Source organism: Chenopodium album, chromosome 2, assembly GCF_948465745.1.
Source record: "Chenopodium album chromosome 2, dcCheAlbu1.1, whole genome shotgun sequence".
Lineage (NCBI taxonomy): Eukaryota > Viridiplantae > Streptophyta > Magnoliopsida > Caryophyllales > Amaranthaceae > Chenopodium > Chenopodium album.
Genome location: NC_137835.1, coordinates 83,067,438 through 83,094,527, shown reverse-complemented (window position 1 = coordinate 83,094,527; position 27,090 = coordinate 83,067,438). Strand labels below are relative to the sequence as shown.

General features: G+C 33.5%; 5 protein-coding genes and 1 pseudogene across 6 annotated transcripts; 5 read left to right on the top strand and 1 right to left on the bottom strand.

Moving 5' to 3' along the window:
• Nucleotides 1–18: 18 nt before the first annotated feature.
• On the bottom strand, nucleotides 19–1,559 carry LOC145590754 (non-specific lipid transfer protein GPI-anchored 16-like). The gene is made up of 4 exons (XM_081647158.1): nucleotides 1,149–1,559; nucleotides 1,013–1,039; nucleotides 719–784; nucleotides 19–321 (listed from the first exon to the last, which is right to left on the bottom strand). Exons 1-4 carry the CDS (start codon nucleotides 1,486–1,488, stop codon nucleotides 83–85), a joined length of 672 nt encoding a protein of 223 aa, XP_081503284.1. The 5' UTR covers nucleotides 1,489–1,559; the 3' UTR covers nucleotides 19–82.
• An 839-nt stretch (nucleotides 1,560–2,398) lies between these two features.
• LOC145590745 (non-specific lipid transfer protein GPI-anchored 15-like) lies at nucleotides 2,399–3,464 on the top strand. The gene is made up of 3 exons (XM_081647150.1): nucleotides 2,399–2,829; nucleotides 2,964–3,065; nucleotides 3,146–3,464. Exons 1-3 carry the CDS (start codon nucleotides 2,493–2,495, stop codon nucleotides 3,268–3,270), a joined length of 564 nt encoding a protein of 187 aa, XP_081503276.1. The 5' UTR covers nucleotides 2,399–2,492; the 3' UTR covers nucleotides 3,271–3,464.
• A 718-nt stretch (nucleotides 3,465–4,182) lies between these two features.
• On the top strand, nucleotides 4,183–5,123 carry LOC145577859 (uncharacterized). The gene is made up of 3 exons (XM_081635291.1): nucleotides 4,183–4,402; nucleotides 4,504–4,605; nucleotides 5,002–5,123. Exons 1-3 carry the CDS (start codon nucleotides 4,183–4,185, stop codon nucleotides 5,121–5,123), a joined length of 444 nt encoding a protein of 147 aa, XP_081491417.1.
• A 1,911-nt stretch (nucleotides 5,124–7,034) lies between these two features.
• On the top strand, nucleotides 7,035–8,921 carry LOC145590735 (non-specific lipid transfer protein GPI-anchored 15-like). The gene is made up of 3 exons (XM_081647140.1): nucleotides 7,035–7,526; nucleotides 8,017–8,052; nucleotides 8,521–8,921. Exons 1-3 carry the CDS (start codon nucleotides 7,181–7,183, stop codon nucleotides 8,643–8,645), a joined length of 507 nt encoding a protein of 168 aa, XP_081503266.1. The 5' UTR covers nucleotides 7,035–7,180; the 3' UTR covers nucleotides 8,646–8,921.
• A 2,128-nt stretch (nucleotides 8,922–11,049) lies between these two features.
• On the top strand, nucleotides 11,050–14,870 carry LOC145590730 (F-box/kelch-repeat protein SKIP30 pseudogene; annotated as a pseudogene). The gene is made up of 2 exons (XR_014102133.1): nucleotides 11,050–11,233; nucleotides 13,435–14,870. The product of XR_014102133.1 is annotated as an F-box/kelch-repeat protein SKIP30 pseudogene (transcript).
• A 299-nt stretch (nucleotides 14,871–15,169) lies between these two features.
• On the top strand, nucleotides 15,170–19,516 carry LOC145590719 (uncharacterized). The gene is made up of 10 exons (XM_081647123.1): nucleotides 15,170–15,533; nucleotides 15,898–16,062; nucleotides 16,393–16,573; nucleotides 16,661–16,717; nucleotides 16,801–16,871; nucleotides 17,372–17,450; nucleotides 17,531–17,590; nucleotides 18,211–18,296; nucleotides 18,433–18,493; nucleotides 18,867–19,516. Exons 1-10 carry the CDS (start codon nucleotides 15,331–15,333, stop codon nucleotides 19,251–19,253), a joined length of 1,350 nt encoding a protein of 449 aa, XP_081503249.1. The 5' UTR covers nucleotides 15,170–15,330; the 3' UTR covers nucleotides 19,254–19,516.
• Nucleotides 19,517–27,090: the final 7,574 nt, after the last annotated feature.

Sequence of the window (27,090 nt, the reverse complement as noted above, 5' to 3'; positions counted from 1 at the left end):
AATACAACATACAAGGGTCTATGGATCATGGGAGCACTCGACCGCCATCTTTAACTTGATATATACGTACAAACATGTTACGTTACAATGTGAATAGCATGAATCCCATTAGAAATGCCCAAATAGTAGTAGGTGATGAGAGGATCATTGATGCACTTGAGGTTGATGGGGTCAACACTGGTCGAATTCTAGGAGTCCTTGATGGTGCCTCAACTTCCAGTGAGGATGGTGCCTTGACATCCACCGTTGACGGCGCCCCCACCTGTGATACTTCTGTGCCCGTTGGTTCGGGTGCTGGTGTAAAGGCTGTTGCTTTGGATGCTAGATTCATGTTTTCAAAGACACAGAATTAAGTTAGTTGTATTGTATTATTGCTACTTCCTCTGTTTTTTTATACGTGCAACAAGTTGGATGTATTATATACTATGATATAGGTCGTTATGCTTTGGAGTAAATAGTCCAATTAGTCTAAACTTATTATGGGAAATTAGTTAGTTCACCCACATTTGATTTTGATTCGGGTAATGTTCTTTGCCAAATAAAAACATGTTCATTGTCAACTACATGTATGTTATTTCGGCCTTTTTTTTTTTTGTTTAACCGGGCGCATGGTGCACCCAGGTGCACACATCAGACGTTAATTTTCTAGTCATTCAATTTGAATATTTTCGAGTATGAGTCGGATAAGTTTTGTCAATCAGATTTATAATTAACGTACCTTGGGGACTGAATGCCGGGCTAGGTGAGGCTCCTGCTGGGGGAGGTGCTCCAAACTGCAAAGGACCTGTTAATTAAATTACATGTAAAAACATTTGATTAAAAAATCATGTAAAATAAATAAGTGCATGTATAATTCAGGTCATTCCAATATTCATGAAAACTCAAAGCTGAATTTCAGTAGTATTATGTCCATCCGGATTTCAACTTTTAAATCATTTATATTACACTATTAACGTGACTATTATAGTTTCGGACATAGTGTAGGTAAGAAAAATGATCATAGTAATTGTACCTGGAGCAGGGAGAGGACTACCAGATGCTGCAAGATGACATAAAACACCAACCCAATTACATATTTAACAATTTTAAAATCAAAACTAAATATAATCTTATGAAATTATGGTCATGAAATGAGGCCAGTTACATACCTTCACACTTAATAGGAACACCACCACTGTTACAAACCCTAGGGAGTCCAAGTGCAAGAGTTCTGTTCACTAGTTGAGGCAGAGGAATACTAGCAGTGACCATGAGGCAAGCACAGTCGACGCTACTGCTCATCACTGATCTCAAGGCACCACAGCAGTTCGACGATGGGGATGAGCCATTGGCCGTGCTGCCGGTCAGGTAGTTCATGCATGGGGTGAAGGTGGCTATCATTGAGGCTGTGCATGGTGTAGTCACCTGCCCATTCACTGAACTTACTACTAAAATATAAGTTAAGATGGATAATGCTACTTTTGATGAAGTAAAATTTAAACTATCCATTTACTTGATTTTAGTACTTTTCTCTAAGTGTTTTTTGTTTTGCTGAATTTTTGTGGTGAAGAACTAACAAAAAAAATGAGTGATTTATAGAGTGGAAGTGTATTTTGAGTGTTGTTATGAGTAAAAGCAGAGTATTTCTGTAGTGAGACCAACTGCCTCTGACTTATGTGGAAGGATATGAGTGGAAGGTTCTAATGATTTTTATTTATATACTTGTTTGTCCAAATTTTATAAACAAATGATTTGGTTGTGTTTGGAATGTTAGGTGAAGATTATAATTTAAAGATTGTTATTTTTATGTAAAAAAAATGTTATTTTGCACGGTTATTATAGCATATTTCAATGTTATTATAGCATATTTCAATGTTATTTTACTGTGGCTTGGTTGAAATGTTATCCCTTGAGCATAGATAGCAATTGCTTCTACTGATTGGACATCTACTTGCAGAAATGATCGATAGGTGATAAAAGAACGTCATATTGGTTATGGTTTATGAGTTATTTTGACTTTTTAATGTGACAACTAATTTCAGACGGAAGGAGTTGAGAAAAGAACTCTCAAATTAAATTTGTTTCTTATTATTGTGAAATTAGACTATCGAGGAACTTGGTATGACATGAACTAGTTTCTTAAGATACGTATGCCCTTTGTTAAATCTACTTCGTCATACCAAATAATTTCATACTAGAATACATGATAGGTAGGAATTGAATAAAAGAAAATCAGACAGGACTAAGTTAATTAGAAAATGTAAATAATATGCTAAATCATGCAAGTGATATAAAATAAACAATATAGCTCAACTAACCATATGAACAAAATATTGGTTTGGCCACCCAAACTTAACTGCATTTTGTTGTCCACTTCCAACTATAATCCTATAAAATCTTCCCTCTCTTTCTAAAAATAATCATCCTCATCTAAATTCAACTAATTATTTCTCAATTTTCCTCCTTTAATCACTTCTTTTTTTTCTTACTTTCTTTTGGTTTTTTCTTGGAAAATGGCTTCAAGAGGATCTAAAGTATGTTTAGTGCTCCTAGTTTTAGTAATGGCCTTAACATGGAATGGAGTAAAAGCTCAATCAGGCGGCAGCAGTTGCACAAGTGTGTTACTTAGCATGTCCTCTTGCCTTAACTTCATAACCGGCAACTCCTCTTCCCCTGCATCTTCATGCTGCTCGGCTCTTTCAAACGTCGTTCAATCACAGCCTCAGTGCCTTTGCTCGGCTCTCAGCAGTGGGGCAGCTTCCTCTTTAGGTGTTGCAATCAACCAAACCCGAGCTCTCGGTCTACCCAATGCTTGCAATGTACAAACTCCACCTGTTAGTCAATGTGGTGGTAAGCTTTTTGTCCATTTAATTATGACTAATTACTTCTTCATAATACTGTATATAACTAAATTTCCCTACATTTCGGAGTTGTACACAATATAATCACTTATATAATAAAAATCGCGCTGTTTTTTTAAACAGGAACAGGAGGACCTTCAGCTTCAGGTGCAGCTCCAGCAGGTTCTCCAGCAGCGGGAAAACCAGATGCAGAACCTGAAGGCCCATCAGCTGATTTTCCCTCAGGTACATACATGACTTCTAAATATGTTTTACACAAAACCCGAAAAAACAAGAATCTGATGCAAGCTTTTTTATTACTGCAGGATCAGGATCCAAGACAGTACCATCAACTGATGAATCAAATGGAAGCACCATTACATCTTCCCTTTATCTGCTGTCTTTTATACTCTCAGTTGTGTCCTGTACTTCAGCTTTGGCAATTTTTTGAGCCATTTTGTAGCATCCTTTAGCGAAATTTATGTATGTGATTGTACTATATTAATTAGTTTGTCATGGTTGTAGAGTGAATTTTGGGACCATATTGGCTCCCCTGTTGGCCCTGTCATTGAATTTGTTGAGCAGTTTGTGTAATATTGTTTGCTTGATTGAATTAATAAAGTTGTACCACACTTTTCAGATTAATTTTAAGATGTCTCTTTCAACCTTTTCATCGTAACTAAGAAAAAAGTGTCCTATAGCAAATTACAAAAAGTTCAATTTAGTCAAAATACAACACCGTAATGATTGTGGTTGCCTAGTTAATAAACTTCTATATTAGAATAGAAATGTGGCTGATTATTCACGGACAAACAATCTCAATGTTGATCGGTAACATGAGGTTCTTGCCAAAGGAACAATTTTAAGGATGTACTGTAATGTACATGAAACTTATGAGAAATGGATTATAGAAGGCACTTGTGCTAAACATATAGCAGACTATTACTTGATTAACTGATAAGAAAGTAGTTGGATTCAAGTTGGTTACAGAACTTTACTTTAGAATTTTTCATCAACAATATGAATTATAGGATATACAGCTTTGATGACCAATTTTAGTACCCCAAATGAAAGGAAAATTAGCAATTTATGATTAAACACTAGACAAACTAGACCTGGCATATTAACTAAACTTGAACCTAGTTAATTCACTTACATGCCTAAATTAGACATTAGTTTTGACCTTTTTTTTTTTTTTTTTTTTTTTTTTTTTTTTTTTTTTTTTTTTTTTTTTTTTATGTTAACCACTTCCCTATAAAACTCATCCTCATTACTTTCCTGAACATTTTCAAGGGGAAAAAATATAAGCAACAAAGGTGCTTAGATGTTCTGTTTTTGTTATTGTAACACGTACAAGATAAAAATGGCCTCACTAGTCGCGCTGATGCTAGTCATGACCATGTTGTCGGGTGTAGCCCTGGGTGATGATGATTTAGCACTAGCGTGCAAAGATGCACTAGTAAGCTTATCGCCGTGTCTTGAATTCATCACGGGAGGCTCTTCCACCCCGACCTCCTCGTGCTGCTTACAACTACATGCTATTGTTGAATCACAACCTTGGTGTCTTTGTGTTGGCCTCAAAGGCAATGGCGCTGAAATTGGAGTACCCATAAATGACACCAGGGCTGAATAATCTGTCGCGTCAAAACTCAGCCTGTTAGCGAATGCAATAAACTTCCTGCAGGACTCAACCTGTCTGATTTGCCTTCTAATGCTTCCACACCAAAGAGTTCGGTCAATCCTAACAATACAACATTGCCTAAACTTCCTACCATTCCTTCAGCTGGTACGTACGTATATTAGAGCAATTGGTTTATAGCTTAGCGTAGTTGGTTAGGAATTTACCTTATAACCTTGAGATCACAAGGTCTCTATTGTAGCCTGCTGTAGTTATTTGAAGGTGAGATCAATCCCTTGCCCTTTCCTAAAAACCGTTAGGGCCAAACACTGGTTAGAGATCTTTTCTTCTAACTTTTTTTTCTTCTAAAAAAATAGACAAATTTATTATCGCAAATCATGCTCCGCCAAAGTCTTTGGAAAAACGAGTTCATACTAATTAACTTAAAACTCTTACCTTAACAAAGAATATGTGCATTTTGACATATTTCAATCCCGAACGTTATAAATAATAAAAAAAAAAAAAAAATCACTAGCTATTAATTGGTGAATTTATATTATGCAGGAACAGGACCAAAATCGGATTCTAAGAACACATCTAATGGAAGCATGATCGAATTCCCATTTCATATTACCCTCTTTCTTCTCTTCATCACTTCAAGTGTTTATGCTAATATTGCAATTTAAAGTTAAAAACGTGCTTATAATATTGAAAATTTTCAATTTAGATAAGCTTGTTTCGTGTATTGCTCTGATCACTTTTATTTATAAAAAGCCATATGAATTCAACATATTTCGGACTTTCCATGGATTTTCTTACATTCCAAATTGTTAACCCTCTTACAACTACACGTTGGGGAAGTGGCCAATTAGCCCTAAGCCATTATCCACTAAGAAATGTAACATGTACAATAAAGTTTTGAAAACAACCCAGAGGTCAAAATTGATGGAGAGGTGGCCCATTTAGCACACATATTTTTTCGTTACAGTGTTTCATAAGTCATAATATTTGGAGTCTTGTTATACACGTAGAATTTTTTTGGATATCAAATTCTTGTCAGTTATTTCTAATATAAGATGATTAAAAAATATTATAGTACTCGCTATAAAATATATCAAATGACATTCAAGAAATCTACAACTCTTTTTCTTCAATTTAGCTTCTTATGTACTCGTCATAATTTTCACCTGTTCAATTTTGAATAGGTTTAAATTAAAAGGGAAGTCTATAACCTCACGTTAGTTTTGTTGACTCTCCAGAGATGTACATATGTTTGGTATGGTCGTATAAAATCGAACTCCATTTGATGAGTTTACCAGCAGCCCCATTTTACTTATAAATTATGATATATGGTTTCATATTAAACTAAAAATGTAACTAGCACGAATTTTTTAAGGAATATATGACTATATGACAGTAGTCAACCCCATAGAATTTTTATCAAAATCAATATAGAAAAGTATATTATGACTTATGAGACACTCCTAACGAAAAATTCAAGTACGTAGAATTTTAGGAATATACGTAACGTAACTGGAATTTTCTATTACTCCATATGTTTCATAATAATCGCAACACTTTGATTAATACACATGTTAATTTACAATTTTGACCATTAATATTTATAAATACATAGTATTAAGAAGTATAAAAGGGTGATAAAAATGTACATAAAGATTATTAATCCAAAAACATTTTACATGAGAACATATTTATTTATACATTAATAAAAAGTATTGTCAAAGTAAGTATATAAATAGTGTAAAAGTCAAATTGTCGATTATTACGAAGTAGAGGGAATAGCACTTTACATTTTGGTAATAATTTCAATTTTCTTAATGCCTTGTTTTTGTTTTTTTTTTTATTATTATTATTTATTATTATTACTCCTATATTTCAGAATTCTTAGGGCCTATTTACATTTACTGAGCTGAGCTGAGCTGAGCTGAACTGAACTGAACTGAACTGATTGGAGCTGAACTGAACTGATTGGAGCTGAACTGAAATGAATATTTTATGAGAGAGGAAAATTAGGATCTGAACTGATTAGAGCTGAACTGAACTGAAATTAAGTAAATGTGAACAAGGCCCTTAGTGCTTTGCTTTATGCTATTATATTTACACTTTTTAACTTTCTTAATTTATTCACTTCTTAGGCTTCTTTTACTCCTACCAATTTTTATAAACTCTATCTTACTTTAACCACACAATATTTAATTATATCCAATTCAACCACCACATAAATAATACTTGTACATCTCTTTTATTCCAAATCACCTTGCATACAGTAACATCATTTTGGAAAAAGATGTGTTATTAACTTATTATAGTACTTGATATTAAATTGCATGGAAAGATGGAAGAAACTCACTCGGAATACTTATAATCAGTTGCTTTGGTCGTAGCTCTTAAGGCATCATTCGATCTAAGTCATCTTATATTCTAGAGACAAACAAGAAAGACACGTAATTGAAGCTTAATTTTGAATAATCAAACAAAAGCAACGAAAAACAACATAAAAATAATAAAATTCAAACCTTTAAAAAAAGCATCTTCAATTTAATTCGGCATAGTAGGAAAAAAGTTGTTCACCTATTACAAACCACTTTACTTGTTCCTTTCCTTCTAAGCTTCCTCTTTAAATACCCACATAACATAATTTCATTTACACTATACATTATACGATCATATTATATACAATAATTATACATCTACTATCAAATTCTCTAAGGTAAAATTAATTATGGTGTCACCAAAATATATGATGGTTCTAGTACTAGCAATTAGCTCAATGTGGGCTATGTCAATGGCTCAACCTAGCTCGTCAGGGCTAAGTGGTGCTTGCACAAATGTGTTGGTGACGTTGTCACCTTGCTTAAACTACATAACCGGGAACTCGTCGACGCCCTCATCAAGCTGCTGCAGCCAGCTAGGTAGTGTTGTTAAGTCCTCACCAGAATGCTTGTGCGAGGTTCTTAACGGTGGAGCCTCGGGTTTGGCTGCTGGTTTGAACATTAACCAAACTCAAGCTTTGACTCTTCCTAATGCTTGTAATGTTCAGACTCCTCCTCTTAGCCGTTGTAATAAAGGTAAGTTTACCATATGATTTTTTATTTTATTTTTTTTCTTTTTTATGTTTTCACCTATTTAATTTTTAAATTCTACTCGTATTATACTACGTATAATTTATCATGAAGTAATTGTTTATTAACAATATAATTAACTTTCAAAAAAGTATGTTAGAGATATCAGAAAATATAATGATATATTCTCAAAATAATAATATATTATTCTCTTAAATGATATATACGAAAAATATATCACACATATATTTTCCGATATCTCTAACAAAGTAAAAAATTTAAGTTTATACGTAAGATACACAGTTAAACATTTTAACAAAATTATAATAATATGTTTTTATTTTTATTTTTATTTGTAAATCATAAAAATTAGTTTAAGTAGAGTGTATAAGTAGTTTAAAAAAGTCCAAACATGTTAATTGGAAAAAAACGAAAATAGTATGTCCTTAATTTCAGTTTATCAAATTCTAATACTTCTTGTGTGGTATTTTTACAGCCGATTCTCCAGCAGGATCTCCATTGGGAAGTCCAGGTTTGCACCTAACTTTAACAATCACTTATTGAATACTTATTTAAGCAATTTAAGTAGGGGTGGCAATTCAGGTAAGCAGGTCGAGTTTGGGTCGGTTTTGGCTTATGCTTAGAAACTATCAAAAATAGTGTAAAACTTAATATTATTACGAAATATGAAATCCGGGTTGAATTTGGATTGTTCGGGTCGGGTTGGGTTTAGGTTTCTCCCAGTAAATTTGGGTCGGGTTCGGGTCAGGGATTGCCAGTCCTAAATTTTAGACATTCTTTTCAAACTTTAATAAGAATTTACTAACTTTTCCTTAAAAATTCGCGTACATCCATGACTATATTAAGCCATTAAGGGGAACTAAAATAACATTCATCACATTGTCATTTTAAACAAATTGAAATTATCCTATGCATTAACACGAGTGCAAATATTTCATTCGCACAAATATTAATAAGTTATACGTATGTGAAATTGCAGGAAGTGGATCTAAAACATCACCAACAGATGGTGATTCTTCAGACGCAACAATGTCAAAGTTACCGACTATTCCTGCTTTATTTGCGGTGTTATACGTCGTCATTTCACACGCTTTAGCCTTTTAGATACGTTCAAATTATTTGGTCTTGTTTTGGACCGTCTTATTCACTCTTCTTGTTTTCATGTGCCATTTTTAATTTGTTGTACGGTTGTACTACCACCACACCCATTTTGTAATACGAGTACATCTTTTTTTATTTTTTGGAATTGAGTAATTTTCTTTGTATTATTATTATTATTATGATTATTATGATTTGAGGTGTATACTTTTTTATTAAGAGATTATTATTTCCATCATTATATTGCAATAAAAGAGGTGGTGTTGTTATGATTTGACATTATTTGTTTTTTTTAACTTCTCTATTCAAAGCCTTACAAATATGATCTTCCAATAGAAGCTTCTCAACAAAGGGACATAAACCATAAAGAATTTTGGAAATCATTGTCGATATTACAAGGTTGAGTAATTTCTAAGTAATTTGTTTGACTAGTCAAGTTTTATTGGGATTTAATTAAAAAGAGGATAAGTTAAATTTGAAACATATGAGAATCAAACTCCAAAATCAAAGTTTGTTTTTGAAGCAAGGTCTTAAAATACAATAATATTGTTGGCATGAGATTATTGAATGACTAGGTTGAATTAAGCTAATAATTTTGTAAAATAATATTGTACTATCCATTATAATACTTCCTCCGTTTTTTTAATATTGCACCACTTACCTTTTAAAGAAGTTTCACATTTATTGCACCATATCCATTTTAGAAAAGAAATTTATGTGTTCACACTATAAATACCTAATATACCCTTAATTTTATTTTGTGCATACAATCACATGGGCAACTTGGTATTTCTATCTTTCTATCTCATCCTTTTTTCCACTACCAAAAAATTTGTGTCAAACCCTTATGGTGCAATAATAAAATAGCGGAGGAAGTAAATAAATTAAGCAAAGGTACATCAATATGATTTTTAAATACACCATCCAATATGACATTGATGGTTACTTTAAGGCAAAAGGATCATGACATTATTACTCTTTTAAAGATAAAAATAAAGGCACATAAGAACGGTTTTTTCGTAAATAATACTTATAGAAACTGTCAAATTTCCATGATTGTGCCTTTTTTTTAAACATAATTAAAGATTTATCGTCCACGTCAATAGTTGTGAATATTAAATTTCTCTTGTATTGGTTCGAGGTAAGGTTGCTACTTGAATTAATAGCTTTTATTTGAAATAAATTGCTAACTATTAGACGGTTTTGTCGAGGATAAAATGTTAGGTTAACACTTTTGTCCAAGGAAAAATTGATAGCCAAATGGAAATGAGCATTTCCATTACTATTTAAAGTGCTAATTTGTTTAACTATTAACCGCTACATCAAAATTTCAATTGGCAATTTACTTTTGTTAATCGCTAATTGAAATAGTAGTCCTTAGAACAACAACTAACTCAATGACCTTTTTTTATCAAGGTGATATAGATAATGCACTTGGTGGTAGTCTTTTTTGTTACTAATATAGTAATATACTGCTAATTATTGAAAAAGTGATATATTTAGCTAGAAAACTTAGCTTCATTTGGCAATTTACCCTAGTTATTAATCGCTAATTTGGTTCTTGTTCAGTCTAATAAGCTAAAAGATCATTTTGGTTGTGCTAAAGTATCAAGCGAATAAACGTAAAAAATTTCATTACTATGTTTTTGGACGAGTCACTTTTACAAACAAAACGTTCAAACCACTCAAACGGGTTGATGGATTTTTAATTTTGTTGTGCACACTACATAAAGAGCGATCCTTGAGCCTATCCTCAATATTCCTAACTTGCATTCCTTTATAGAAATCGAGGTTGCATGTTCATGAAGACTAGATTGACACCAATTGTCAAATTCCAAACAAAGGGTAACATTCCAACCTTAAATGCATATTCCAAGCATCCTATAATTGATTCCTTGTGAGAAGGGCTTTGACAAAAAATTAACCAAACCCAACTCTCTTGGGCACCCAATCACCCATCAATCAAAATTCAACAATGAATATTTAAAGCTCACCAACATTCAACAATGGGCAAAAAATGAGAGTGAGGGATAGCTCAAGTGATTAGAGCTTCTTTCCCGGTTCAGGAGATCCTGGGATCGATTCTCACCCCACCCTTGTGGCTATCTAAACACCAAAAAAACAATGGACAAAAAATGACTTATAAATAGTACTTCTTCTGTTATTTTTTTTTTATTATTATTATTTTTTTTTTTGTGTGTGTCATATGACTAATAAAACTCTCACATATAGTGATCATGTGGTTTTAAATAAGGGGGACAGAGGGAGTAACTATTTTGTACATTTCGCTTAAGTTATTATTTTGTGTATATGCATCATGCGTGGACGCGTGGTAAATAAATGAACTATATCGAATATACACATCTATATTCCTATCAAAACCCGATTAATAAGAGAAGTATTGCAATTACTAGTATTTAGAATCGAAAAGATACGGAGTATAAAATTTATACGGCTTAATCTCATAAACGGATGAACGTAGATCTGTCCTCCTCCCGCTCTCTATTTCTCTCAGTTTTCCATTGAAGCGCACTTTACGTTCTCAATTTAGGCGATTTCTCAAATTTCTATCCTCCATTGAAGCACCTTTCGAGGTAAGATGTTGTTTCATTTTGTAATTATCGATTATCAATTTCACAATCTAGGGTTTATCGTTAATCCTGTTGTCATTATAATCAATTTAGGGTTCATTCAAAGTCGATTATTGAACTATTGATTATAATTACTAAGGTTATAAAAGATCATAACGAGCGATTTTGTTGCTAGAGATTGAAAATTATGTGTTTTTTCGAGCCTAATTTGATGATTGAATCAAATTTGCCTGTAATGTTTGAATGGAACTATGAAATTGGAGCTTTTCTATCTTAAATTATGTGATTTTGTCGAGCCTAATTTGAATTGTTTATCAGATTTGCCTTTAATGTTAGGATGTAACTATGAAATTGGACCTTTTCTACCTAAAGTTGTGTGATTTTTGGAGCCTAATTTCATAATTGAATCAAATTGGTTGCTATTTTGCTAATGTGTTGCAGAATCCTTTAATGTTAGAAGGGAACTATGAAATTGGACCTTTTCTCCCTGCCCCAGGGCGGTGGCCGCCACTCCTGCTCTGGCTCAGGGAAGGGCTTGATGATTTATAATCTTATAAGGCATATGAAAAGTGCTCGGACCATTCGATCCTCACTAACCACATTGGGTTTAATTCTAACGCAAACTCCTAATGTCTAACCCACTTAACATCTTTTCCTATTCCACATTTTCACGACCAACGACCCCCAACCCCGCCTTATAGTGTATCTCTCAAGCCATCTTTAATTGGGATCTCTTGATAGTCTTTCCATCGTTGTCCATGTTCTTGTGATGTGACCTGTGGTAGGTTTGTCCCAATCCTAAAATGTTGTTGAATGCGTGGATGGCCTGAAAGCTGAAATTGAGTCGATTTATCTTTGGATTTAGGGTGTTTTGGCTTGATTGTAAGAAGATAAATTTATTATTCTCTAGGCATATTGGGATTGGAGGCAGCACCAAGATGTTGGACGCTTAAGTCTTAAGTCATCAGCGGTGGTTATGTGTTCCATGTTAGTAATGGTCGATAACTGATTAGGGTAGTGCTGTAGTGGTATTGTTACCGGTTCCTCTTCTCCTTTTTTATACTGACACATGCAATGAGCTTCTGAAGCTGATTTCTACTAGATCTGCAGGTTCATAATGCATTAGATTGTCTTTGCAGTCAAGTAGGTCCGTGAGGAGATAGGTAATACAGCATGAGGGTGATGGGTTTTGGATTTTAACAGTGTTTTGGTAGCGTTGGATGAACAGTTGACATTTGTTTATTGCTCTTCCCGCCGGAACAGAGTTACTTAATGTGCGAGTATTGGATTCAATACGATATGTAATTTGCTATCTAACTTCTTAACTTAGGCCAAAATTTACACCTTTTGTTTTATAATATGCGGTGCATGGGAGGATTAGTGTAACTAATTAGTAACATTGGACCAGAAGTGGGGGTAAGTGGAGCTTTGGTAAAAAGCATGGTAGTTGATGGATTCTATCAAAATGGGGGCTCGATGTTGTTTGGGCATAAAGAATGTGGAATGAGCTACCATACCCTTCAACCCTTGATTACACAGCAGAGCCTCTCCAACAAAATCTTCTTCTTCTTTTTTTTTTTTTTTTTTTCTTTTTTTTTGTTTTTTTTTTTTTTGTTTTTACCTACTTATCAACAGATGACATGTGTTTATTGATCTTCCCTCTGATTGCGGAAAACTTGTATGCTTTGCATATTTTCACATGCTATTTCTTTCTTTTCTTAGAATTTAAAGCCTTTGGACCAGTGGAGATTGGAATAACCCATGTGACTTTACCTTCAACATTCCTTGTTTATCTCGTGTGATTGTTCACATATATAATAAAACTCGTTAGTCTTGATGAAATCCATGTAACCTATACAGTAAATCCTTCCCACTTTTAGTTGTTAGTTATTGCTGTAGTCGTCTTGTAGAGGTTTGTTTGTTTAATGTTTATTAGTGTTCCTTTCTAGTGGTATATGTCTTATAACCAACTGTTGCATTTCCCATTAGTAGTGTGATTTGTGATGATCATGAAATGATATGCTGATTTACTGGTTGATAATAAAATGGTGGTTTTACGTGAATATTGTTGCTAAATTATTGCTATTTTCCCCTTGATTGAATATATGAGATTCAGAATAATTTCTGTACCTTTCTCTTAATATGTGCTCTAAATTATTCTGACCAGCCTAAATGATGTGTGCGTACAATAACTCTTATTTCAGGTTGTACCAAAGGTCTACTCAGGGTTTCAACCAACATCAATTGTCTTCACATGTATCGGATGTGATTCTATTTTATCATGTCTGTGCTGATTGAAGGTCTCCCTGATGCTGTTGCCCTTAGGTGCCTTGCTCATGTTCCTTTTAACCTTCACCCCAAGTTAGAACTTGTAAGTCGTACTTGGAGAGATGCTCTTCGCAGCCGTGAGCTTTATAAGGCCAGGGAAGAGGTAGGTTCAACAGAGGAGTTTCTGTGTGTATGTGCTTTTGATCCCGATAATCTATGGCAGCTTTATGATCCCCTCCACGACATTTGGATCACACTCCCTGTTTTCCCATCAAAAATTATGCATCTTGCTCACTTTGGGGCTGTCTCCACTGGTGGGAAGCTATTTGTGCTTGGTGGTGGGAGTGAAGCTGTTGACCCATCAACTGGTGATCAGGATGGGAGCTTCGCAACCAATGAAGTATGGTCTTATGATCCTGTCATGAGGAGGTGGGCCCAGTGTGCTCCCATGCTGGTGCCTCGTGCAATGTTTGCGTGCTGTGTCTTGGATGGAAAGATCATTGTTGCTGGCGGTTTCACTATCTGCCGAAAATCAATTGCTCAGGCTGAAGTTTATGATCCTGAAAAGGATACATGGGTTTCGATTCCGGATCTTCCTTACACTCATAACTCAGCATGCTCCGGAATGGTCATAGGGGGCAAAATGCATGTTGTGCACAAGGGGCTGTCAATGGTTCAGGTCCTTGAGAGGCCTTCCGACGGCTGGATGGTGGAAGACTATGGTTGGCTTCAGGGTCCAATGGCTGTAGTTAATGGAGTTCTTTACGTCATGAGCCATGGCCTTATTTGTAAGCAGGAAAGCGATAAAAGAAAGGTCATCGTTTCGGCATCGGAGGTAAGAAAGAGAATTGGGTCTGCAATGATTGGATTAGATGGAGACATATATGTAGTTGGAGGTGTGATCGGTCCTGATCGATGCAACCGAGATATCAAGCCGACCTCTGATGTTGATGTTCTGACTGTAGGGAGTGAAAGACCAAATTGGCGCCGAGTTGCTCCTATGTCCAGGTGCCGTGGAACCATTCTTGGATGTACACAATTGAGAATCTAAAGATCTTTTCAAGGATGTTGTGCTCTGTTGTAAGAATGGTGCCCCTGTTTTGAAGTATGGCACCATGAGCGCAGGGGAACATTTGTTATTCTCTAATGTCTATTCCCTTTGACTTATGCTGTAACTGGTTTCTTATCGCCTGATCATGAAATGCTTGAAGTTTATACAGGCAACAGATCAATGTGGAATGTAAACTTGTAAAGTTTCTTTAAGATTTGGCCAATTCTTAGAGCAATTTAACAATTACAATTTGTTTAACCCCTTTGGGTGCTGAATATGTTGGAATGAAGATTGATCATTACTTTCTAAGTTAGTTTTTTATTTGTGTGTTTGTTTTTACGACGTCTTTTATTTTCTATTATTGGCGGTGATCAATAATTTAGGTGAAAAAACTTTGTATTGCGGAGGTATATTAAAATAAATAAATCATTCATGAAAAAAAAAAAACCAAAGAAAATGATAAACATAGCCGTAAGGGTGGTGTATAATGTCATTAAAAATGAAAATATTAAAAATAAATTAACATTAAGTACGCCAATTTATACGTATTTTATCATAAATTCTCGATAATATATTTTTTCTGTGTGACTGGCCGTCAGCCCAAGTGGTTAACAGAAGATGAATCTGACTAAAAAAGAAGCCCAACACTGCAACACAGTCACAACTCACAAACACACGACCGACTTTGACTCCTGTCCTGTTATTCTGAATAATTTGCTAAACCCTGCAAAACCCTAAAAACTAAGGAATCAAATTTGGGGAAATTGGAGTAATATCAGCAATGGAGGAAGCTCAGGTGAAGGAGGAATTCAAGACTGAAACAAACGAAACCCAGATGGAGGAGAAGGAAACCGAAGATACCCAATTGGAGGAAAAAGATTCTTACTTGCAAACTGAGGTTGCTCCTGCTCTTATTGCTCTTCACCCCTTCGATCAATCCATTGCAGTAACTGTTGGTTCGGAGCTCCGAATTTTCAATCTTGTGTAAGCCAATTTTCCTTCAATAATTACTTTATTATGATGGGTAATTACTGTTATTAATGTCATTGCTTTATGTTGATTTGGTTTGAAAAAAGTTCTGAAATTTTGGTTTTATTAGATTGGGAACTCAATTTCTGAAATTGGGTTGATGGGGTTTCTCATGAAATGTATGCTTTTGATGTGAGGAAGTTTAATTGACTTGAAAATTGAAAATGGTGTGCTATTATGATTTTTCTTGTTCTTTGGGATGATGAATTTTTAGTGATCAAGTGGTTTTAGTGAATGATTGTGTTATATGCAATATAAAGTTGAACTTGGTGGTTATTTGTGCAATCTCTTTGAACCTGAGTTTTTATTACATTTGCAGCAAAAATTGTGCAATCTCTTTGGCAGATGAATCCAAGGAGATGCTACATAGAGATTCTATTAGAGCTGTACGTTTTAGTGACTCGGGGAAGCTTTTGGTATCTGCCGGTGATGACAAGCTTGTTAAGATATGGAGCGCGGAATCCTGGCAATGCCTTTGTACTGTGTAAGTTTTCCTGATTTGTGGAGGGTCTTGGTTGTGGAAATATTTTTACTATATAATGAGTTTGCTTGTATTGTCAAACGCCAGGAACATACTGTGGTTATTTGTATTTTATGTTATTGAGGTCTTGAGCCTTTCACAGTTATACCCTACCAATCTTAATTAGGATGCCTATTCTGTGATTACCAAACTTGAAGCTAGTTGGCAAACCTGTTTTCTGGATAGCATGTATCTTGTTTAAAATTAATGTCTTAGTCTGTTGTTGCAGTGATTGCATTTTCTTAGACTTTCTTTTTTCACCTTATGATGTATTCTAGATTGTTTATGGAACAGAAATTCGGAGAAAAGAGTAAGCGCAGTTGCTATTAGCAAAGATGAGCAATATGTCTGTTTTGCAGACAAATTCGGAGTTGTTTGGATTGTAGATCTTGTAGGGCTTGCTGAAAATCAGCTCATCCCCGAAAAGAAGGCTGTGGCAATTTTTGGCCACTACTGTAGCATCATTACTAGTCTGGTATGTAAATCAGTAGCGTCCAATGCCCACCACTTTACCTCTTATATATGCATGGTCATATCTTGAAGGTCTTGTTGTTCCTTGCAGGAATTCTCGCCTGATGGACGTTTCATAGTCAGTGCTGACCGTGACTTCAAAATTCGTGTAACCTTTTGTCCTTTTCTCTGAATGAGTATTCAGGCCATAATCTCTTGAACTTGCTTTATTGAATAAATTTCTTGTCACAGGTTAGTGTGTTCCCCAAAAATCCCTTGAAAGGAGTCCATGAGATTCAGAGCTTCTGTCTTGGTCATTCAGAGTGAGTCTATCTTTCTATCCTCATTCTTGCTTATTTTTTTATCGGAGTGGATAATGATAAGATTATGCCTTTCGTCCTAGATGTATGCCTTGATACTTAATTTGAATGTACAATCATTTCTAAGAAGGTGAAAAGGTTTTCACAAATTCTACATTTCTGCTTGAAATTTGCTTATAATATCTAATCAATCTGACTTATCCAAATTCATGAATTCTTGATAGCTTTTTCTTTCACTATTTGAAGTTGAATCAGATTGTTAGAATCACATACTTCACTTGGATTTCTAATTTTCTCCATTCCCTCAAACAAACTTATGCAACAGATAATAAGTATTTCCACATAGCATTTTGAGCAAATTGTGCTCCTGTCTTTCTTAGTCATTAATTAGTTGAGTTAGGCCACGATGGTATGTTGCACATTTGAAGTTTGGACTTCTATGCAGCCTGATTACCAGTATTATACAGCGTTCAATAAGTTCTTTTTTGTTATTCTTTTAACAGGTTTGTGTCATGCCTCACTTTTGTGCACAACTCAGATTTCCCACAGGGCTTTCTCGTGTCAGGAAGTGGTGATTCAACTGTGAGTGAGATCTTTTTTTTTTTTTTTTTTGCTTCTGTGGAAGAGGGCCAGTTTTTATTGGATTCTGATTTCTCTTTCAGGTGTGCATGTGGGATGTTACATCTGGGTCACTTCTTTGCACAAGTGATGTTGGAAGAGAGGTATGTCATTATGCACAAGGAATAAAATTTTAGCCTGCATTTCCGTTCAACTCCTACTCTTGAATTATCATTGTATGAACTAAAAGAAAACTGGACCTGTCTACCTATGTTAAATCAATAAGCTGATTACGTCAATTGAGTAGAAATTTGTCAACTTTGAAGTATCAAGTAGGCAGGTTAGTGTTGAGCTAACTAGAGTCTAGATATGCCGCACATTAAGTTGTTGAGGTTCAACAGTTCCATTTCGAGCCATTAGTTTTTCTTGGTTGTTTAGGGTTATATGTGACGAAAATTAAATTACTGCAGACATTTTGGCCTGCTACAAGGATTGAGAAAGACTGTTCAGCCAAAGGCTTGGAATTTACTTGCCTCTTGTGCAACTACTTTTGCTAAAAAAGTGATTTTTTGTTAATTTGAGTCTAATTGTAATAAATTTGAGTTGTGTGGAATTTTTACAGTTTATTTTTGGTCCTTTTGAAGAACTATAGCTATTATTAACGATCTCAATCTAAAGCTAATTAGGTGGATAATGCATATCGCCTCGTACAAATTATTTTGCTTTTTAGATATTCTCTGTATTTATTGTCAAAGCCTCACGCATGTTGCTCTGGTTAATGAAGGCAAATTTATCAGAGAAAAGCCATCCGGCTGTTACTGATCTATATGCCACTGCTGATGGGTCATTAGTTGCAGTCGCAATTCAGAGGCAAGCTCTTGAAACTCTTTTGTCTTTTGATTTGCTCTTGTCGATGTTCTGATATTAGGCTTGTTCTTTAGATATATAATTAAATTCTAGTCTTAGTCCCACATTTTCTCATATGATTTCTTCTTTTGTATTTCAGCTTGCAAGGGATATTATTATTGAGCTGTGAACTCTCAGCCAAAAGGCTTTCCACGCTCAAGGTAGGTTCATATTAAATTTCGTGAGATATTAAATTTCTTGGAACAGGAAAACGGTTGTAAACTATTGGGCTGTCCCTGTTGTCCAACCCTTGACCCGCCTTACCCCATTAGATGATCACTGGTCCCTCTAGCTAGTCATGTAGTAGTCTGAGTACTTTATTGCCAGGAATCTCAAGATCAAATGTGTAAGCACCTTTGCATCCAATTTTTGTCCTCTAATCTTTAATTGAGCTGAGTCTTTGCATCTATGCCTCAAGAACACTTGCTGATGCTGGACTAGTTCTATTGCCGGCATTTTGTCCACCTTGTGACAATATTGTAAAGATTTATTAGCAAAAGAAGTTTCAGAGGGATTAACCTACACTATCTGCAGGTGGTACCAGTACCCGGAGAAACATTCATCCCAACAAGACTTGGGACGACATTGTCAGGAAACTTGTTATGGATGGTTACTGGTGCCTCTAATTTACCTGGTTCAAAAGATTCATCCTTTGCACGCATCAGAGCTGTGTCGTGTTTTAAGAAAAAGTCTAATGATTCAGATCTTGAGCCTAGAGTTTTGGAAGATGCAGAGGTACCTGGAGGAGATCAATTGCTAGAGAAGTTGCAAGGAAGTGTGTCTGTAGAAAGTACTGTTTTCTCTGCTGCTGCTGATGCCCTAAATGCTGCAATGAGCAGTTTATTAAGAAAAAAGCAGTATTCTGATGACAAACGCGATTTCAGAAAGAAGACTAGAAATGATAAGAAATTTAAACAATGATATAAAAGATAATTAGCTAGCTCTTCATTTATTTTTATTGAAGTTATTTACACATGGTTCAGAGCTTGAAGCTAGTCAGGCTACTCGCATGTAATACTAAGGTAGAATGTGTTTGTTGCCCATCCCATTTGTTGTATCACTTACTTTCCTTGCGAAAAAGAATTTTGTAATTTATTAGATATCTCTTATTCATTTTCTTATCCAGCTACATTGTATACTTACATTAAGTTTCTATCTCAATGTCGAAGGATGACTTATGATTGTATGGGCGATTCGGTCCTGCTACTGCAGAGGCTTCATTCGAAATTCTTCGTATGGACTACTAACCACTTGAATTCATTACTCATTACTTCCAACTAATCATGGCTTTAGACGTGCATAACCTTAATCTTTAATACTTTGTGTATATATATACATATCATATTTTTGGATTAAGTTAGCAATTGCATAGCAATGTACAGAGTTATACTAGGTCCGAGGATGGGCTTTCAGCTAGATAGAAGAGGGCAATAAATAAAACACAGGAAATTATTTCGAGTTATATTTTACTCTTTTTTTTCCTTGTAAATGTCAATTTACTTGGTCAATTAAAGTATTAAAAGTGCTACTTGTATTTAAAATCTGAGATTGAATCTCGTTTTATATCATTGCTCTCGCTGACTCAACATCGAGTTTGAAATCATGAAAAACTAAATCCTGATATTTTGGTTGATAAGTTAATGCCTATGGAGCCAAAAACCTACCCTAACGATTCCTAAGAATTGATGGATTATTAGATACCAATGCCCACTAGCTCGGCTATGTTTCAATAATTCATAAGTTAAAGACAATAGTGTAGTTGGTTGGGCCTAAAAGACAAGGACAAATCTATCAAAGTGGTTCCCTTTTCAAATCAATTAATGTTCACCCTCTCTCTCTCTCCCCCTTTTTTCCTATTTATAAACTACCCTACGCTCACTTCTTTGAGTCGATTCTCGAATACGCTGAGCTAGTCTTAGTCTAGTGGTAAAGATCTGTCATCTCACAAACTAGTTTATGAGATTAAATTTTATACGGGCTAAGGAAATTTTTCCGAGATGGGAATTCTCTTATCTTTCTCCTCACTTTCAAGAAATCAAAGCTACAAAATTGTATTCAGTAAAGTCATTTTCTTTACTTTAAAAAAAAAAAATTACACCCACTATGTATAAAAATGTACTAAAAGGGGTGATATCATAAATATAAATAATTAATATGGTGTTTTCACTACAGTGTACGTCACTTACATGCTACCTGACTGACACCCATCAATTTCAACAAATTTTATAAGCTCTTTGCATAATCATAATCAATGCTAACATTAAGTTAATTACTGCGTTGGCTTCTAATTATTGGATTCCTAATTATAATATTAATAGAGTACTCTTATCTTTTTGGGTCAAAAGTGCTATTACTCTTACCCAAACACATTTCTTTTATCTCGATTTTATACAATCTTAATGGAATATGATCCATAATGAACACATTGGACCCACCAATTTTTAATATTGTTGATCCAAGGTTATTTGATTAAGTAACTACTAGTGGTAAATCTCTCTTACACGTATATTCCTTTTTAACAAATTCTTGTACTAGATTGTTTGACCACTTGACCAGAAACAATTGATCAATATTTAAACGTGACAATGCCGTTTATAAACATTAATGAGTCAAGCACTACAATGTTTACGGTTCACAATGGTCGTAGTTCATTCTTTATGTTCGTGTAATTGCATAGCAAAATGAGTCCTAATCAAGCTTATTTATATAATTGTTCACGTTAAAAACATTTTACTCTTTATATATTTAACTTATTGACAAAAATTTATGGCTCTTTGCCAAACCGGCCCCCCTCCCAAAAAAAAAGACGTACTAGAATAGAGGAAAGCAAGATCATAACCACCAAGATAATAATAATGAAAAGAAATTCATCAAGCTATAATTAAGAAAGCAAATTAAAGATCATAACCATTTAGATGTACATTGTGGTTAAAAGGAAGCCCTAGTTATTATTACAGTGAATTTTGTGATGATGTGATGGTCCTAATGGGGTCCTATATTAACATGAAACATTACTATTATAATTACTATTATAATTATTATGATTTATGACCACTCATATTTATTTAATACTTGATCAGCATTAAACACCTAATTGAATAAGAAATTTTGATTCATAAATTTTTTTAATTAATTATCTAATCCTTTGAAGAAATTTATCTCAACCATTTATAGTGCTTATTATAACCTGACTTAACAATATCTTATGAGACAATTTTCAACTTTTTATGTCATAAATTTACATTTGTGGACTATGGTGCACGAAGAGTATCGGATTATGTCCAAGTAAGGATCTTTTGGTCAAACCAATTAATATTCTACAATTGCTCCTACTATAATGGTTGGCTGGTTGCCCTATAAAGAGCACCTAAAAAATTATTTATTTATTTCTATAAATTAATGGCAAACACCATGAAAATCATTAAGACTTAATTTCACCTTTTAATCAAATTCATTTAAATATATAAATATGTTGATTAAAGAATATATTATCATATAATTAAGATAAATAGGAGGGGTCAATTAAACACTCAAAGTTTAATAGAAAGAAGGCATGTGAAGTGGGGCCAAAAAGAATTGATTTCCAAGTGGAAATAAAGACAAATGAAACTTATTATGACACTTTGTTTTTTTTAATTGATGTTAATGTGAAAGTTGAAAGTGATGTGGCAAAGGAAAATTATTGAAAAAGACTCCATAAAATAATAAAGAAGATAAGGTAATTGGATAAAATCAAAGAGACTTCGGTTTGTGCGAGGTAACAAGTTAGATTGTCTCATCTTTTTATTCCATTTTAGATACTATTTCTAGTTATATAAGATTCAATTCTTTTTCATGACCTCTTTTGGCTACTTATAATAGGAAGAGAAGTGTTTTTGGGAAGGAGGAAAGAGGTTGATAAACATGTCTAACACCTATATATCACCACAAAAATCTTAAATTAGTACATGTGTAAGTTGATATGATTTGAAAAACTAATCATCTTAGTACATATTTCACTTTGAAAGTAAACATTTAGGATAAGATAATAATTACAAATGGATGTATGGTATCATTAATTAGTAGATGGATATTCATTACCAATTTACGTACCATAGCTTGACTCGTATAGTTGCTTCAAATATATCTTATTGTTGTATACATTACTTTTGCTTACAGTTTATCATTCATACGTCCTCTTTCACTCTAAACATGATTGATTCTGTTACTCAACATTCTTCGGTCAATGAAGAACTTTTTCACAATTTATTGTGATTTATGAGTAGCATACTAATACGTACACCATTATATATACAAAAAGATACATAAAAAACAGTGCAAGTAATGCATCCACCAATACATCTTGAGACACGTTGTCTTGGGTGCACCAGTCTATTACGAAATATAATCACGCATGAATGGAGCCTTATATTGGAGAATCATGATCAAGGAATGAAAATCATCATAGAAATAGATTTCCCAAAAATGATCAATTGTTAACCCAAAATAAAATCAATCTACATCTAGAGCACAACAATACAACATTCACAAGTCATGTCACCCATTATGGGCAGCCAACGTTGGATATTGCTATGCCACAAAAAATTGCTGCGAAATAAACCCTACGTTTGAAAGCAAAAGTTGCATCGTAACTCTATAAAAATACGGAGTATTTATTAATAAAGATTATAGGTAACAATTTTAAGCGTAGCTAGCTTCAAACCTACCTTTACACGATAGATTTAAGGTCATCATTTTTCAAAGTCCTACCATTTTTATGGCTTTTCAATAATAATTAAGGTGTTTTAAGATAGATTAGGAAAGTAATGTAAACCTAGGTTTGTAGGTATTTTGACGTACGAATTGATGGAAAAAAGGCTCCTAATAATTTTGCAATTTGCTAATATAAGTATGGTTCTCAAATCCTTCTTATCCATTTTGTCTACTTCATAGGAAGTATTTTTCAAAGTTGATATAATTGTGTTATTGTGTAGGGATGATATAGATATGTAATGGAATAATTTTGAACCCATCAAATTTCCTTACAATTAACAATCATTGATATATCATTTTTTGCGAATTGTATAATAATTAAATAACCTAAATACCTCGTAATACATTTCAATATCACGGCTAGTAGCAAGAAAATATATTTTTGGTTTATCTTTAATTTATTTTAATTTTTTGTCGAAATAAAGGTCTTTACAAATCATGCAACAACTTTTTTGAAGTTACATTTGAAATGAATAAGAGTAATGTCCAATCCATCAAATTGCCAAATAACATAAATATGTATATACTGTAAATATATATATAGATTATGGTAAAAAGTGATGACAGTAAAAAAAAAACTTTCGAGTAAGGCCCTGTTCTATTCACCTTAAAAAAAATAATATTAAGTAAAAATAATTTCAGTTCAGTAAAAATAAGTTCAGTTCATTAAAATTAATTTCAGTTCAGTAAAAATAATTTCAGTTCAGTAAAATTCAGTGTTCTTAAAGAAGAATTATAATAGAAAATCAGTAAAAATAATTTCAGTTCAGCAAAAATAATTTCAGTTCAGCAAAAATAATTTCAGTTCAGTAAAATTAATTTAAGTTCAATAAAAATAATTTAAGTTCAGCAAAAATAATTTCAGTTCAGTAAAAATAATTTCAGTTCAGTAAAAATAATTTCAGTTCAGCAAAATTAAGGTGAAGAGAACAAGGCCTAAGAAGAGCTATTAACTTGGTTAAAAAGGCTTATATTCTCATACTTAATTGGAGGGTGAAAAGTCTAAGAGTTAGATATTAATTTTAAAGTTGCTAATCTAAAATTACTTTTTCCTTAATTATATGGAACAGCTGAAATTCTTTCTAGGAGTGTAAAATTAAAGTTTTTAGGAGTAATTAATAATGTTAGATTGAGACTATCTTTTTGAGATAAAGCTAAAGCCAACTTGATCAATGAAGGGACAATAATATACAACCATATCTTCATTTTTCAAAAAATAAATAAATAAATAAATAAAAATAAAAAACTTATTCTTCAAATTTTGGAAAAATTAAAAATAAGCTCACATACCCAAAATGTATTTTCCCATTCATGCACCAACAAAAGTAATGAAAAAGTAAGGTTTCTTTTGTTAAATCATTTATTTATTTATGTTTCCTTCAAAATGCATGACAAGATGTCACCTTGTTTCAATTTGAGAAAGCTAGTTGTTGGGAAATTGAGTCATTTTGATATAGAAAGTGAGCTAATATGGTCATATTAGTGTTTTAGCAACCTTAAATTAGCTCCATTTTATATAGCATGACTTTTGTAAATTTCATAATACACTTGATACATCGCTAATTAATTAATGTGCTACATATTGTTCTTTGTTCATGTGGATTATAGTACAAGCTCACGAATGATCAACGATACCAAATGGCTATTTTAATAGCTAGAGTTTCTTTTTCCCGTGTAAAGAGGTTGTAAAAGACAATGTTATATACATACAGGTTTTATTATTCCGGGTCTTAAATATCCTTACTATTGAGATGATGACCTTAGGGAATTATATGATCTGTGTATAGCTACATTGTGAAAGAAATACATGCAAATTGAGGGACAAAATGGTGCATGTCCTACTTGGCTATGGGAGAACTCTATATCTTTCATATGTGAGCTATATGATATCTATCTACTTTATTTTCTACATTAATGATTAAAATGTGGGGTAAATAAAGCTGCAAAAAACCATGTTAGTGCATGATACAAGTGACTATTCTTTTACATGATCATGATCGATCATCCATATATATATATACCAAAAAACAAAAAAAAGGCCCACCAATCTACTTTGTGTTGATTAATGATGATGAATAAATATGTAGGCGTAAAAAGCTTCTTGTATTGTATAAGAAACATATATTAGTGCGTGAAGAATCTTTGAAAATGGAGAACATTTTGATGGAACGATGGGAAATGTGAGACCTAATTTTCAAATGATGTGATTACGATTATTGGGTTGTAAGTAACGGTCTATTGTTTTTATTGATTTCTTCGAAAAATACGATTGATCTTATAATGTATTCCAAGCCCTACCATGAAATGATATTAATAGCATATGTTAAGGGTATATTTGTCATTGAACTATTGTATGTTATATCTAATTACTATGTTAAGGGTATATTTGTCATTGTACTATTGTATGTATATCTAAAAACTATGTTGAGTGACGGTATAATACAAACAATATAAATTACTTCCTCCGATTAGCCCACAAATAATATTGCTTTGTTGCACATAATTGTGGACGGAGAGAGTATATAATATATCCAAGGGAAACGATCGATGTAGACGTAACGTGATCTCATTGCATATTTTGAGTACTTTGTATTGCCCTTTGAAACTAAAACCAATTATGCTAATTGAGCATCCATATATACGAGTCAAGTACAAGTGTATACGTATATACTTTGTATATATTTTTAGTGTCTTTTATAAGGTATACTTGTATTTTCCATAAAAATATATATTATTTTAGTTTTATATTATTTATAACTTTAAAATATTTTATATTTTATATAAATAATATTTTTAAGTTGCAAATAAAATGAAATGGAGGTATACGGTTACTATGACATCAGTTACATACTCCATCGTATTCGTATAGTCAAAGTCCGAAGATATAATTTCATAGAATGTACATGTACTCCATGTTCTTACTAAGCATGTAATTGTAAACCAATAGTAAGGAGGTTGCAATACTAGTATTTCAATTTGTAATGACGGCTGAAGTGGAAACTCTGTACTAGAATAAACCACAGCAGTTGGTAAATGGCTTGGAATGGTCAGCAACTTCACCACCCTTCAGAAATCTCATATGCGTGCGTGTAATGGCCCTACTTTTTTATACATATATTTTTTTTAAAAAAAACTACCTACTCAATAGTCAATACCACTTGTTCCAGGTACGTTCTTGCACTGTTATATCTCGGGGTTGGTATTGGTTTATCGTCCAATTTAATACCTGCACAGTCAACACAGATTAACTAGCCCAGGGGGTTATCCGGGAATAACCGCTCCGATGCTGCAGTTAGCAACCTGAAGAGAAGAATTGAAGGAATAAGAGAGAGAAAGAGTTTTTTTTAGAGAGAGAGAGAGAGATTGTACCTCTATTACGAAAATATGACTGGGTATATATAGGAAAATAACCAAGCTCGGCAAGCTGGTGCCACCTAAGGCTATAAGTGGCAAACGGTAGGTGTCTACGTGGTCGGAAGCAGCTCTCCACGTGGCGGAAGTAGCTCTCCACGTGGCCGAGAATCGGGCCGTTATGGATGTTCAAAGGATTTGCTAATCGATGATTAAGTAGTAATACGAGGCCATTATCAGCTAAATAGCGACGTTGTCGGTATTGTCCCGTACACCACTATTAAAAATTCACAATTATATTGTTTGATTGACAAACAAATTTATGGAAATTTTGATTTTTCTAAAATTATATGAATTTTTTAGTAAACCATATTACAACTTATTTTAATTATAATTAGAACTTGAATAATTCGTGAAAATACGGTAAACAAACAAACTCTTACTTTTATTTTTACATCTCTCTTCTCAAATGATCCCACTCCTGCTTTGTACTCCGTAATATACTACGTAGTACTATATTTTTTTTATTTTTTTTTTGAAAAAATGTAGTACTACATATTTAATCACTCCCTTATCTTTCTTTTTTTTTTTTTTTATTTTACGGATTACTTTCTCTGTTTCTTATTTTTTTGTCATACGTGGATTATTTCACAGT

Coding starts and splice junctions, on each gene's coding strand:
- LOC145590754 (XM_081647158.1), bottom strand. CDS start 1,488: ATGGATAGTTTAAATTTTACTTCATCAAAAGTAGCATTATCCATCTTA. Junction 1,040..1,148: donor TGTTCCTATTAAGTGTGAAG/GTATGTAACTGG, acceptor GTCATCTTGCAG/CATCTGGTAGTCCTCTCCCT. Junction 785..1,012: donor TAGTCCTCTCCCTGCTCCAG/GTACAATTACTA, acceptor TTTAATTAACAG/GTCCTTTGCAGTTTGGAGCA.
- LOC145590745 (XM_081647150.1), top strand. CDS start 2,493: ATGGCTTCAAGAGGATCTAAAGTATGTTTAGTGCTCCTAGTTTTAGTA. Junction 2,830..2,963: donor ACCTGTTAGTCAATGTGGTG/GTAAGCTTTTTG, acceptor TTTTTTAAACAG/GAACAGGAGGACCTTCAGCT. Junction 3,066..3,145: donor ATCAGCTGATTTTCCCTCAG/GTACATACATGA, acceptor TTATTACTGCAG/GATCAGGATCCAAGACAGTA.
- LOC145577859 (XM_081635291.1), top strand. CDS start 4,183: ATGGCCTCACTAGTCGCGCTGATGCTAGTCATGACCATGTTGTCGGGT. Junction 4,403..4,503: donor TCTTTGTGTTGGCCTCAAAG/GCAATGGCGCTG, acceptor AACTTCCTGCAG/GACTCAACCTGTCTGATTTG. Junction 4,606..5,001: donor TCCTACCATTCCTTCAGCTG/GTACGTACGTAT, acceptor TATATTATGCAG/GAACAGGACCAAAATCGGAT.
- LOC145590735 (XM_081647140.1), top strand. CDS start 7,181: ATGGTGTCACCAAAATATATGATGGTTCTAGTACTAGCAATTAGCTCA. Junction 7,527..8,016: donor TCTTAGCCGTTGTAATAAAG/GTAAGTTTACCA, acceptor GTATTTTTACAG/CCGATTCTCCAGCAGGATCT. Junction 8,053..8,520: donor ATCTCCATTGGGAAGTCCAG/GTTTGCACCTAA, acceptor GTGAAATTGCAG/GAAGTGGATCTAAAACATCA.
- LOC145590719 (XM_081647123.1), top strand. CDS start 15,331: ATGGAGGAAGCTCAGGTGAAGGAGGAATTCAAGACTGAAACAAACGAA. Junction 15,534..15,897: donor CTCCGAATTTTCAATCTTGT/GTAAGCCAATTT, acceptor TTACATTTGCAG/CAAAAATTGTGCAATCTCTT. Junction 17,591..18,210: donor CAAGTGATGTTGGAAGAGAG/GTATGTCATTAT, acceptor TGGTTAATGAAG/GCAAATTTATCAGAGAAAAG.